Source organism: Leptomonas pyrrhocoris, assembly GCF_001293395.1.
Source record: "Leptomonas pyrrhocoris isolate H10 chromosome Unknown, whole genome shotgun sequence".
NCBI classification, from domain to species: Eukaryota; Euglenozoa; class Kinetoplastea; order Trypanosomatida; family Trypanosomatidae; genus Leptomonas; species Leptomonas pyrrhocoris.
In genome coordinates, this window is record NW_015438380.1 from 423,078 (window position 1) to 435,433 (window position 12,356).

At 59.4% G+C, this 12,356-nt stretch overlaps 5 protein-coding genes across 8 annotated transcripts; all 5 read right to left on the minus strand.

The window, feature by feature from the left end:
- Positions 1-140: 140 nt before the first annotated feature.
- Positions 141-3,457, minus strand: ABB37_08483 (putative mitochondrial proton motive ATPase; the record flags this gene model as incomplete). Its single annotated transcript, XM_015807512.1, has 1 exon — positions 141-3,457. The coding sequence occupies exon 1, from the start codon at positions 3,069-3,071 to the stop codon at positions 141-143; it is 2,931 nt and encodes a 976-aa protein (XP_015654051.1). The 5' UTR covers positions 3,072-3,457.
- Positions 3,458-4,425: 968 nt separating this feature from the next.
- Positions 4,426-7,463, minus strand: ABB37_08484 (hypothetical protein; the record flags this gene model as incomplete). Of its 2 annotated transcripts, none has more annotated exons than XM_015807514.1 (1): positions 4,426-7,463. In XM_015807514.1, the coding sequence occupies exon 1, from the start codon at positions 6,961-6,963 to the stop codon at positions 4,426-4,428; it is 2,538 nt and encodes an 845-aa protein (XP_015654053.1). In that variant the 5' UTR covers positions 6,964-7,463. The 2 variants fall into 2 exon arrangements, with proteins under 2 accessions (XP_015654053.1, XP_015654052.1); XM_015807513.1 differs by having other exon boundaries at positions 4,426-7,362.
- Positions 7,464-8,017: 554 nt separating this feature from the next.
- Positions 8,018-8,992, minus strand: ABB37_08485 (putative mitochondrial cytochrome c oxidase assembly factor; the record flags this gene model as incomplete). Of its 2 annotated transcripts, none has more annotated exons than XM_015807516.1 (1): positions 8,018-8,992. In XM_015807516.1, exon 1 carries the CDS (start codon positions 8,930-8,932, stop codon positions 8,018-8,020), a length of 915 nt encoding a protein of 304 aa, XP_015654055.1. In that variant the 5' UTR covers positions 8,933-8,992. The 2 variants fall into 2 exon arrangements, with proteins under 2 accessions (XP_015654055.1, XP_015654054.1); XM_015807515.1 differs by having other exon boundaries at positions 8,018-8,969.
- A 522-nt stretch (positions 8,993-9,514) lies between these two features.
- On the minus strand, positions 9,515-10,598 carry ABB37_08486 (hypothetical protein; the record flags this gene model as incomplete). Of its 2 annotated transcripts, none has more annotated exons than XM_015807518.1 (1): positions 9,515-10,598. In XM_015807518.1, the coding sequence occupies exon 1, from the start codon at positions 10,496-10,498 to the stop codon at positions 9,515-9,517; it is 984 nt and encodes a 327-aa protein (XP_015654057.1). In that variant the 5' UTR covers positions 10,499-10,598. The 2 variants fall into 2 exon arrangements, with proteins under 2 accessions (XP_015654057.1, XP_015654056.1); XM_015807517.1 differs by having other exon boundaries at positions 9,515-10,593.
- Positions 10,599-11,058: 460 nt separating this feature from the next.
- ABB37_08487 (putative mitochondrial hypothetical protein) lies at positions 11,059-11,634 on the minus strand (the record flags this gene model as incomplete). The annotated part of the gene is made up of 1 exon (XM_015807519.1): positions 11,059-11,634. The coding sequence occupies exon 1, from the start codon at positions 11,554-11,556 to the stop codon at positions 11,059-11,061; it is 498 nt and encodes a 165-aa protein (XP_015654058.1). The 5' UTR covers positions 11,557-11,634.
- Between the last annotated feature and the right edge of the window lie 722 nt (positions 11,635-12,356).

The window sequence follows — 12,356 nt, forward strand, 5'->3', positions numbered from 1 at the left end:
GTCGCGAGCACGTGCGCGCATACTCCCGTGAAAAGAAGAAGTACAACAAGAGCGACAGAGAGTCCGCCAAACATCATCAACCACCAAGGGGTGCGGTTTGTGTGCGTGTGTGCCGCGTCAGTCAACGCGCCTCTTCAATATCACGCTTCTTCTGATGCTGCTGCTGCTGCTGCTCGCGAAGTCTCCGATGGTGCCACACTCAGCAGACGCATTTCCAAAGGCACGAGACAACCCAAAACGACGTTCAGCGCAGAGGAGTACGGACGCGAGGCATTCTGGGCCGCAGAAGCAGCCGATTCCCTGCCAACCGCACCGTCAGGCACTTCATGACCGTCGTCATCGCCTCCAAACCCGTTGTCACGCGGCAGCTCTTCAGTCACCGTCTGCTGCTGCTGCTCCTCGCATTGTCGCCGACGCCGTCTGGTCATATGATCGGCACAGCCGCGATATCCAAAGAGGTTATGGCGATAGCACACCCAGTGCACCGCCAACTTTGTCGCATCCTGCAACGTGCTCACGAGTGCGCAGTACACAAGCAGCGCCAGCTGCACCGTTAAGTAGAAGCCGTTGACGAAGTACACCAGTATGCCAACAACGACGACGAAGCATGCCAGGTACACCACGCGCCCCGTCAGCAACCGCACACCGCAGCGCACCGGCGAGGCGCAGATCAGCGCCAGGCTCAACTGGAGGTAAAAGAGATACATCGTGGCGGTCGTGGATCGCAGCGTGGCGCGGGTGAAGTCCACGTCACTTTTAGGAAAGACGAAGGCAAGGGGGAGCCCCAGCGCGAAAGGGGCGCCCCCGCTCACACCGACCACCGCCATACATGCGGACTGCGCCGCGGCAACGGGGTGGCTGCAGCGACACGGTGCACCAGACCAGTACACGACATCGCCGCTCTCGCACGCCTGAAAGAGAAGACACGTTACGCTGAGGAAAACCAAGAAGGGAAGGTAGAGTTTGCTGGGCGACAGCAGGGAGTCGCAGCGGCGCTGGCCGGCAATGTAATCGCACTTCGCCGGCCCAATCAACGCGGCGAGGCCGATGAACATCGCCGTCTGCAACGTGACGGTGAAGGCGTAGAAGAAGAGTCGGTGCACGATAGCGAAGATCGCGCGACTGCCGACAATCAAGTCGCACACGGCGGTCAGGCGGGTGCAGGGGAGAGCGATGTCAGCTCCCCACACCGCCCCCTGCGCTGTCAAGGGCGGACCTCTATCGGGCGTGACAAGCGCCACGCCGACATCCGCCACCTGCGCCGCCGCTGCGTCGTTGAGACCGTCGCCCAGCAAGCCGACACGCCGCCCAGACTGCTGCAGGAGACGCACCAGCGACAGTTTATGCTGCGGCTGCATCTCCGCATACACGTGACAAGCCGCGAGCGCCCTCCTCTCGGCCGCACCCACATCGTCCACCGCCATCAGCAAACTCGAGGTGGCGGAGATCGAGGTGGAAGCCGCCACCGCAGAAGTGCTCAGCGCCTGCCACGGCTCGAGGGCCGGCACGTCGCCACCCGTCATCACACGCAGCGAAGACCCGGTGGGCAGGAGGACGGCGGCGGCGACCGTCTCAACCACCGCCTTCGTGTCACCGGACGCGATGGTGAACGACACGCCGGCCCCTGCACACCTCCGCGCCAACTCCGCGGCGTCGTCGCGCAGTGCGTCGTGGAAGGTGACGAGGCCGGCGAGCTGCCACGGCCCGTCTTCCTTCCCGACCGCAACGGCGCGCGTGCGAAGGCCGCGGTAGCCCCACGTCGTCGCAAGCCGCTGCGCCTCTGCACGGTCGCGAACAAGTTCCGCGTCGGGGCCGGAGGCGGCGGCACCACCGTCGTTGGGATTCGTGTCCTTCGTGCCCAGCAACGCGAGCACCGCATTCACCGTCCCCTCCGTCACCCGCAGCACTGTGCCGTCGACGTGGCGAAGAACAGCGGAGGTGCGACGCTCGCCGTCGTGCTCGACGTAGGCGAGTCGAACATACTGGTCGCACGCGTCGAGGTCAGCGCACCGCAGCACCGCTCGCCGCATCGGGTGCAGACTCGGCTCGTGCCACCGCGTCGCCAGCGCCATCAGCTGCACGAGAGCGTCACGGGAGGGGTAGAGCGGGGAGAAGGAGCGGAAGGTGGCCGCCACGGCGTACACACCGGTGGTGAGGGTGCCGCTCTTGTCTGCCACCAACACGTCGACGGAGGCCAAGGAGAGCAGGGCACCAAGGCGGAGGACGATGGCGTGTGTGCGCTGCATCGCCACCGCGGCGCCGCGCGTGACGGCCAGCAAGACCGCCACGTCGAGATGCGTTGGGAGGCACACCCACGCGTAGAGCATCATCTCGTGCGCTACCCGTGCGGCCGACCACCGGAAGCGCCCACGGCACAGCCCGTACAAGACGAGCTCCACAGTGACCACGACGACGAGGATGGCGAAGCTGGTTAGGAGGTAGCTGCGCTGCACCAGCGGCCGGGTGAGGCCAAGGGACAGGTGCTGCAGAAGCTTCACGGTCTGTCCGACAAAGGTGTCCACGTTGGTGTAGCGCACCACCGCAGTGCCAGCGCCGTCAACCACGACCGCCCCTGCTTTAAGGAGGTACCCCGCCTCCGCCGTCACCACCTCGCTGCTCCCCGTTAGCTGCGACAGGTCGAGGAGCAGAGAGCCGTCGAGGAGAGCGCAGTCCGCGTGCACCACGCAGCCGTGGACGAGCCGCACCAAATCGCCTGGCACCAACTGCGCGGAGCCGACGAGCGCCCACGTTCCCTCGCGGTAGGCCACCGCACTGCTACGCGAAAAGCAACCTTGCAGGGCGGTGGCCCCGCGCCGGCTCGTGCACGCGCTCCACACGAGCACCACCACGAGAAGACTCAGCAGGTACAGCAGAGCCAACACCGCAGCAAGATCCACGTACACAATGAGGTAGAAGACCAGGCCGCCCGCTACGAGCAGCGTCGTCGGAGACACAACGGCGCAGCGCGCAAATCCGTAGAAGCCGACCGGGGAAGCCTCGATGCCGTTCCTGCCAAAGCACTGGCGGGCCGTGTGAAGGGCGGCCGAGTTGAGAGCCACGGGTGCCGACATCGTCGCACACACGCGAAGCGAGAGTTGAGCGAGGGGGAAAACCCCTGGGGCTTTTGTGTTTGTCGGTGCTTTGTTTGGTGGGGCGGCAGCGGCGAAGCCCATCAAGACGTGATGAAGCGACGGGGCAGAAGAATTGCACGAGTAGAGGGATGCTGCGAGGAACGGAGGGCGCCACCCACCGCCGTGAGAACGGCGAGTCACGAAAGAAGAAGAATGATAAAAAGGGAAATATAATTAAAAAGACAGCAGAAGGACGAAAGCAGCGGAAATGCGTTTCCTTGGTGTGGAAGCGTAAGGAAGGTTGTGGTGTGGAAAGTTCTGTCTGGTCCCCGTGACGCGTGCGCGCATCACCTACGCGGAGTTACTCGACACCGACGCTTCAGTGCTGCAAAAGAGAAAAGAAAAAGAAGAAGCAAAATTCATACACGGGACCAACCGCAAGTATCATTGAACCAGACATGAAGGAGAAGGGAGGGGAGATATCAAGGCCGTAGTGCGAAGGCAGAGGCGTGCAGATGCATCTTTGAGCCATCCACTCAACAATCTAAAGGGAAAGGGGAAAATAGAGAAAGCAGCGCGTGTTGCTTGTGAGGTGCACCAAGGCTACTGCTGCTGAGGGCACGACAACGGCGTCCCTTCACCAGACTAAGAGAAAAGACCGTACTTTCATTTGCAGGACTCCAACGAGTGTTGCATGACGGAGCAACAAGAGAAAAGCTGCGCGCAGTCTCTTCCTCTTGCTGCACGAAATACGCATCAACAAAGGCCAGGTGCCCTTCAACGTCCGTTCACCGTTTCCGGAGCAAACAACGATTACCGTTTTCCTTCCCGTGTGTGACTCAAACCGCCACAGGGGAAGACCATTAATACACGCTCACCGGTACGGCTGAACACCGAAGGTAGTCCACGCACCCGCGGAGAAAGTCGAAGAGCTTTCTAAGGAAAACAAAAAAATGGAAAAGAATCGAGTGAGGGCGGGCAAACGCACACCAGGAAACAAATGAGCCGGTTGCACCCACACACCGATGCGATGTCTCTTCTCTAGCTGATCTAAAAAAACAAAGGAAAGAAAGAAGAATACATTGGAAAACAAACGGAACAATCTTACCAGCAACGTACGACACGCAGATGATAAGACGAGATGAAACAGAATAGGCGTTGTTGCTTCCCACAGCGGAGTCTCTCTCCTCTTATCTCTCTCTCTCTCTCTCTGCGTGAAGCACCCCTTTCATCCTCGCCAACAAACAAGCCACCAACGAACAACGACATTTGCACATACACGTAAAGGGGGAGTAAGCGAAGAAGCACCATGTTGCCTCCGCGGTGTTGGTGAGCTCCGGCCACGCCAGCCTATTTATTCCTCTCGCGGGCACAAGCCGGCCTTTCGAAACAGGCGTGGTTCTTCCTCCTCGTCCTCCTCCCTATCCACCCCGGACGGCGTGCGCGCCGTGGCGATGCTGCCAACGGTGCCGGACCGCACGATGCCGCGACGCCCGCCCGCAGCGCCGCTGTTCTCCTTTCCTAAACTAGCCTTTGTCGCCTTCACGCAACAGGAAGGAGAAATGCTGCCCTCGTTCCTTTCGTAGCTGCCGCCGCCGCTATTGTGGAGCCCTTCCTCGCGTGCCTCGCGGTCGCGCCGCCGCTTCTCTGCGACCGCCGCCAACGCGGTGGTGAAGTCGAGGCGGCGCCGCGAGCCAGCGCCAGTCGGTGCCGGCGAGGCAGAGGACGGCGAGTGGCGCTCCTTCCTCTCCAGCCACGACCCGCTGTCGCTTACATCGTTTTCTCTACTGGCGGCACCGGCGCTGTTCGTGCCGCGTGTGCGCAGCGTCGCCGCGGAATCGGCGAGTCGTCGTGGCCCACGCGTGATGCCGCCGGCCGACGTACTCCGCACTTTTTCATCGCCGTTGTCGTCGTCTTTGGCTGCGCCGTCGCCGCTGCTGCCGCTTCCGTCTTCGCCGTCGCAGCGGCAATCCGAGTTGCCTTCGTCGATGCGATGCATGCGGTACGGCTGCCGCTGCCGCACCACGGAGGACGCGGCCGACGCGGCGGCAGCTGAAGAGGCGGACGAAGTCGCCGGCAAAGGACCGGAGGCATCCCCGCTGCGGGAGGACAGCGGCAACGGCGGCGCCGCCACCACCTCCGACGCCTTCACCGCTTTCGAAAGAAAAGAAGAAGACGCAGAGGCGGTGGCCGACGTTGGCGTAGCTGCTCGCCGCGCCACCGTCACGGCGTTACTTGTCAGCGCAGGAGTCGTCGCATCCGCAGCTGAAATGACCGGTCGGCATTGCCCGCCACGAGAGAGACGTGCCTGCGTTGACGTTGACAGCGGATTCGTGCTCTCCTCCCCCGCTCCGTTTTGGGGGCCATCGGGATCGCCCCACGATGATTCCCGGTGCAGCGTGCGGTCACCGCCGTCGTTGAGGACGTCGTCCTTAGCGAAAGATCGGTCCTCCTCGCCCTCCTCTTCGATGGACGAGGGAGAGGAGGAAGACGACGAAGAGGAGTCGCTGCTGGCGTGGCTGCCCACCTTGTCCTCCTCGTCGATGTCTTCCTCATCGCCCTCCTCGTCCCGCTGCGCTCGACGCGGTCCGCGGCTGTACGCGAAGACGTTGTCGCGATTGTCCATGGTGCGAATGAGCATCTGCCGCAGGTTCAAGATGGACTGCTGCTGCTCTTCGATCTGCTCAATCAGCCGATCCGTCTCCGCCATCATGCGACGGCGCTCCTCCCGCACGGTCGCCTCCATCTCCCGCTTCTCGCGACGCAGCTGCTCCAGCTGGTTCTCCAAGTCACACTTTGCGTCATAGAGGAGGTCGATTTGCCGTCCCTGCCGCAGCAGGTCACTGAACAATGCCGTGCTTTTCGAGTACGCCGCCTTCAGCAGCGAGTCCAGCTGGGCGACGTGCAGCTGGTCCTGATCCCCGCGCAAGCTGGTCAGGTCCTTCACGAGGCTCTCCATCCCGGCCAGCTTCATTTCGTGCCGCTCCACCTGACGTTCGTACTTGCGATCTTGCTCGCGGATCAGCGCCTCGTAGTGCGACTTGGTGCTCCGCTCCGTCCTGGCCTCCTCGAGCGCCTTGTTCTGCATGTCCATCACCCGCGAACGACTCTCCGAGAACTCGCGCTTCAGCTGCCGGATAAAGCGCTTGCTCTCCTCGTTCCGCGTAGACAGGGCGACCACCTCGATGATCTTCTCTTGCAGCGTCTGGTAGGTGTCCGCCTGCTTCTCGGCCATCTCTTCGTACAGCGCGCGCTGGTGCTCGTACATCTTCTCGAAGCGGTTGCGCTCCTTCTGCAGGGTCTCGTAGTCCGACAGCGGCACCGTCGGCTCGGCCGCGGACGGGCTGCGATCATGCGTGCTGTGCCGCGGAGTGCTACGCGTCAACACTGAGTTGTGCGAGTCGGCGCGGTGTTGCTTGCCGCTGCCGAGCTGCGGGTTGCTCGAGCGCACCTGCTTCGGCGTCGGCGATTTGCTGGTGGGGCCCGTTGAGAAGTTCAGCTTCCCGTTGGAGGTGTTTGTCACGTCGTGCAGGGCGGAGCGCTGACAACTGGGACGGCCCTTGCTGCTGCTGCTACTGCTGCTGTTTTCGCCGCTGCTCTTGCGGTGGGCTGAGGAGAGCGAGCCCAGGTGACTCGCGTCGTACTCCGTCATGTCGACGCGTGCTCCCTGACTAGCTGGCATGCGCTGCGGTGTGAGGAGCGCCAAGGCAGACGGCGAGGCGTCGATGCACTGCGCCGTCATCCGGTCCACCGTGTCCTCAAAAAAGATGGCTGCGTCGTCGGTCGACGCGCCGAGGCGACGTCGCACGGGCGTCACATCAACGTCGCTGGCTGCACCGTCGGCCATCAGCATCGCTGCTCCACCGCTGCTGCTGCTGTTGCCAGAGGACATCTATTCACAGCAATCAGGCTGTGGAAGTGAAGAGCTAAATAAATAAATATATATATATAACAAGAGTTGATGAGGCAATGCGTGCCGCCTGTGGAGCAGCTGGAAGAAAAAGCTTGCCTCTCGACGGAGCCTCAAATGCAGACACACAAGAATTAGACCGATACAGCTGTGTTGTGTATTGTTTTGCAAAACACAACAACACACACGTCGCTAAGATGCGCTTGAGGCAAATCTAGAAAGAAGAGAAAAACAATATAGTGGTGTATCTAAGGAGTGGGTGGTCTAGTGTAAAGAAACGAAGACGGCACGGTACGGCGCGGCGGCGCAGGCGTGTAGCTGCGTACAACCTTTGAAAAGAGAAAAAAAAAGAGGCGAGAAAGCTGGCAAACTGGTGAGGGCTACAACGTGACACCAATTGAAACAACCAAGCAGAGTAGACGACGACACAACGCGTTTGTTGGCCAACAAAAGAAAGCACCAGGAGTAGAAGAGAGAAGGGCTGAATGAAGCCGGAAGAGAGAGAGAGAGAGAGCGCATCAAAGCGAATTCGGCGAGAAAACAGTGTGGTTGCTGAGAAGCATGGCGACAATGTGACGTTCATCATGCGGAGCACAGCGGCCACTGCGCCACAGAAAACATGGTGCACTCAAACTTCGTGTTCCACCACACCTCCTGATCCCAACGCCTTCTGTAACAAATCATGTCCTCTCTTTGAAGGCGGTACGCAGAAGACACGCAATTCAGAGAGTACAAGCAACTGCTTTTTTGGCTGTTCATGAAACGTTGATGAAGCGCGCGGCACGGAAAATCAAACAGAGGAAGAAGTAGTTTAAGCGCTCACACGACTGGCGTACAACGCCACGCTCAACAACAACAGAAAAGAGAAAGATGCGGACGCGGTGCGGCAGCGGCACCGCAAACACGCTGCGACGACCATCAGGTCCAGATAAGCCCAAAGAAACACGCAACTACCGCCCGGTATCAAAACACCAGCGTGCTTCTTTGCGTGTGCGTGTGTGTGTCTTCAACGACACCGATAATGGCAATTTTCCTTTTACCAGTTCGTCCACGAGGGGTCCTTCTCGTACTCGGACATGTAATGCAGCACCTTCTCCGTGATCTCCCGCTCATCGTAGCGGTTGCCGAAGAAGTCCACAAAGCGACCCTGCGGATCAAACAGGAAGATGGCAATGCTGTGGTCAATGAGGTAGTCGTCCGTCTGTGCGTCTTCCTCGGTGGGGACGGAGTAGTACACGCGGTAGGAGCGGCAGGCGTCGTTGACCTGCTTCGGCGTCCCCACCAGGCCGATGAACTCGCGGTGGAAGACGGAAAGGTACTCCTCAATCGCCTCCAGCGAATCGCGGCGGGGGTCACAGGACACAAAGAGCGGCGAAATGCGCTCGTTTGGCTTCGCGGCGTGCACCGCGTCCACCACGTGAGACATGCGGTTCAGCTCCACCGGGCAAATCTCCGGACAGTGCGTGAAGCCGAAGTAGAAGAAGGCCCACGAGCCGAGGAAATCGGCCTGCGACACCGGCTCGCCCTTCGTGTTCACCAGCACAAACGGACCACCGAGCGCGGGACGCCCACGCGTCTCGACGCTCACCCGCGCGCTGCCTTCGTCGCCGAAGTAGCGCCGCTTTGCCTGCCGGCTGCCGTACCACAGAGTGGCGACGCACAGCAGCAGGAAGCCGCCCACCGCCGTGTACTTCTTCAGGGCCTGGCGGTCCTTCTCTAACTCAGCCGCCTCTGTCGCCTCGGAGTTGTTCGGGTTGGCGGCGCCTTGCTCACGAAAGCCGCGGTGACCGCACACCAGTGAGGTGACCCCGGTGCCGTTGAGAACGGTGGGCGCTGCGAGGAGAGAGGCGGGTGCGCGCCGCAGCGTCGTCCATGCGCGGGTGCGCGAGGCGAGTGAGGAGACGAGGGGCGCGCCCGGTATGGCGCGAAGGTAAAGCAGTGTTCGCTGCATGGCCACAGGAGGCACACCAGCACAGGTTTGTGACGACTGACGAGTACAATTATTTGCTCCTGTGTAGTGAAAGCAGAAAAGGGAAAGTAAAACAACAAAATCAGCAGTGGTTGAGACACCTCGCGGCGACAGACGCGACACGACACATGAAAGCGATGCGCAGCATCAAAAATGGAGCCCGCGCTGTGTGCGAAGACAGTTTAGAAAAGTACATAGACATATAGTTATGTGGTCAGCTGAACTCTTTCTTCCTGAAAAGAACTTCGCCGACTGCACCCGCTGAACGCATCCGCTGCTCGTTTCTTCTATTGCCGTCACCTTTCTTTTTGGTCTCTCAACGTACGTGAGGTGGCGGAGAACAACGATAAAGAATTCACACAGGTGATATAAATATATATATAGAGAGAGAGGAATTGAAAAACGCAAACGAAGCGAACAGAGCTAAAACAAAAGTCACACCGTTGCTGAAACAACAATGCGTGCTTTGCACAGGAGAAAAAAAAATATTGTGTTTTGCAATGCGCTGCAGCTGCTGAGTATCAGCTCCCACAGGTCATGCGCGGCGCCCCACTGCAACGCCGTTCAATCCAGGTCGATTTCCAACTTCGCCGGCTCGTCCCGTGTGATGGGCGTCGACGACCGCGAGTTCACCAAATCATCTCCGCCAGACGCTGTAGTGGTCACCGTAGGCGTCGGCGCGGGCATCGTCGCTTTCGACTGCGTTGTGTCACGCACACCGCGCCGCGCCTTCGCCTTCGCTTCCATCACCACCGGTGCGTCATCGATGCACAGCGTCTCCTCCGTCGTCGTGGCGGACGACGGGGCGGCGATGGCCTGCAGCCGTCCGTGTCGGTTGCGCACGAGTGTCTTTGGCCGACGGGCGATGCCTTGCTCGGTGAGCTTCTGCAGCTGCTTCGCCTCCAGCGCTTGCTGCTGCATCTCCAGCACCCGCTGTGCTCGCTCCGCCGCCGTCAATTCCGGCCCCTTTGGTGCGGTGTGGTAGTACTCCTCCTCCTCCTGGTCCTCCTCTGTTTTCGCTGCCTTGTCAGCAGCATCAACGCCATTGCCCTTCTCCTTTTCTTCTACTGGCTCCTCCGCCTCTGGTGCCGCCGGTGGTGTAACAGAGGCCGTCTTCGCAGGAAGCCCCGGCGCATTCTCTGACATGACGCTGTTGCTGCTCACCTCCTTCGACGGCGTCGACTCGCTGTTCGCGTTGCTGCGTGACCGTCGCAGGTGCGAGGAGAAGGGATGGCCCCCAGCGCTGCTGCGCCGGCCGAGAGGGGACCGGCTGCCGCCGCCTGTCATGGAGCCGGACAGCGGGGCAGACGGCGGCCGCGGCGTACCACAAACGTCGTCGTCGTCGTCGTGTGTGTGAAGAGGATGCGCTGCGGCGTCCTGCGACTCCCACGGGTCGCGCGGGATGCCCTGCTCCGGCGGGACTTCCTGCGTCGGCGGCTTTCGCGATGCCACCTTCAGGTGCTGCCCTGGGGCTAGGTACTGCGGCTTGGGGCGCCGCCTGGCGACAACTGGCGGTGTCGCCGCGGTCGGCTTCGGTTGTGCGGACATGGCGGCACAGAAAGGATGGCGCGGTGTGTGAAACTCCTACCGTGAATGCCCTGCATACACCGAGACACGGACAAGAGGAAAAAGAAATGCTTTCCTTCACTGAGTAGGCGACATACATGATTATTTCATAGTGCGTGAAAAATAATTCAAAAGCCCCGAGGAGCGAGCAGGTGATGAGGAACGGGAGTCAGAATAATAGTCGCGATCCAGCGGAGAAGCGCGGTCCACATTAACTTCGCACACCGACGGAATCACAGGCCGATACACCCCACGTCCATGAAAAGAAAAAGAAAAACCGAAAAAACACGCCGGTGTCGCAGAAGTGCACCCGCACCAGCACACATTGCTCGACGGCCTCGCCATGTCCTGTTCCAGTTCTTTTCCTTTTCTTCTCTCTTCGAAGTGCAAGTGAAGCACAACGACACTGCACAATAGAGGAGGACAGCCATCTGTGAAAAGGGAAAAGCACGATCAAACCCACAACCAGAGCAGCGCAGGCATCAGTAGCAGCAGACAAAAAAAAAGGGACTTTTGCAGTATTGTCACCTTCGTTAACTCCCTCAAGATCCTTCATAGCGGCGGCTGTGCAGTAACTTGCGTGCCTGTGCGACCATCTCCGGTGTCACCTCTACCTTTGCCAGACGCTCGCTGCGCTCCGCGCGCGTCTCGTCGGACACGATCTTGTTGTCCGCGTTCACCATCAACCCACTCGCCGCGTCCCGGTACGAGTACGCCGTCACGCCGTCGTACACACCACTGGGGGCGCCCGGCACGTATGCCGGCTTAAACTCGCGCTGGTAAAACTTCTGCCGGTTCACCTCGATGTTCTCTAAAATTTCGTTCGCCTGATTCGACTGTTGACGGCCGATGATGAAGCAGGCGGCGCCGCACCCGATGGCCAGGGTGCCGCGCCACTCGAGCCACACCGTGCGCAGCAGCCCGCGTTCACCGTAGCGGGAGAGTACCTCTGGATTTTCAATGCCGAGCCACCACGCCTTGATGCGGGTAAAGAGGCTGACGTGGTGCACCAACCGCGGGTGCGCGAACTTCGGCGGCATTTCGTTATTTGCTTTCCCTCCTATCTTCGAGTATTTCTGCTATATCAGCAAACTGGATTAAAAGCTCGTTTCGTCCACTGTGAAGACGCGCCATCATGAGAAAGTTGAGGCGGGTTTGTGGGGTTGAACGAAAAAGAAGAGGAAGAGTGGGAAGGGAAAAGACCGAGAGAGTGCGCTTTGGAAAAAAAATAATTATGGAGAAACCCCAACGGTGAAAAGGAGCTCCTCTTCGCTTTCCCTGTCGAAGTCCAGGGCCGGCGATTGTGCTTCCAGCAGCATCAACACAGCACCACGCAAAACACCCCCGTGGCTCTAACGCAGCCGGAATCGGCACGCGCACAAGCCTCCGCTTTTACCGCTTGATGTTCAAGGCAACGTTTCTTCCAAACCGTACTGCACGGGTGGGCCGAAAGACTCCTCCTCCACCCATTCGAGGGGAAAAGACCTCTGTTGGTGACGAAACAACGATTCCGTCGGCGAAGGTGAGAACAGAAATATACTAAATAAGAACACAAAAACAAATAAAAATGAGAGGACAAAAATTAATTTGTCAAAAAAAACGCGTAAATGTAATACGACCGATGACATCAAGAGGAGGGAGAGAAAAAGAGATGCGAACGTATGAATATAAATATAAATATAAATATATATAAATATATATATAGATATATAGATATGAAACGGTGGTGAAGTCTTCGTGTCGGCTTCCCTCAACGGCACTGATAAAACAGAAACGGAAATAGTAGAAATAAATAAAACAAAAACAGCAAGACGTTTGGAAGGGAAGAAGAAAAAACAGT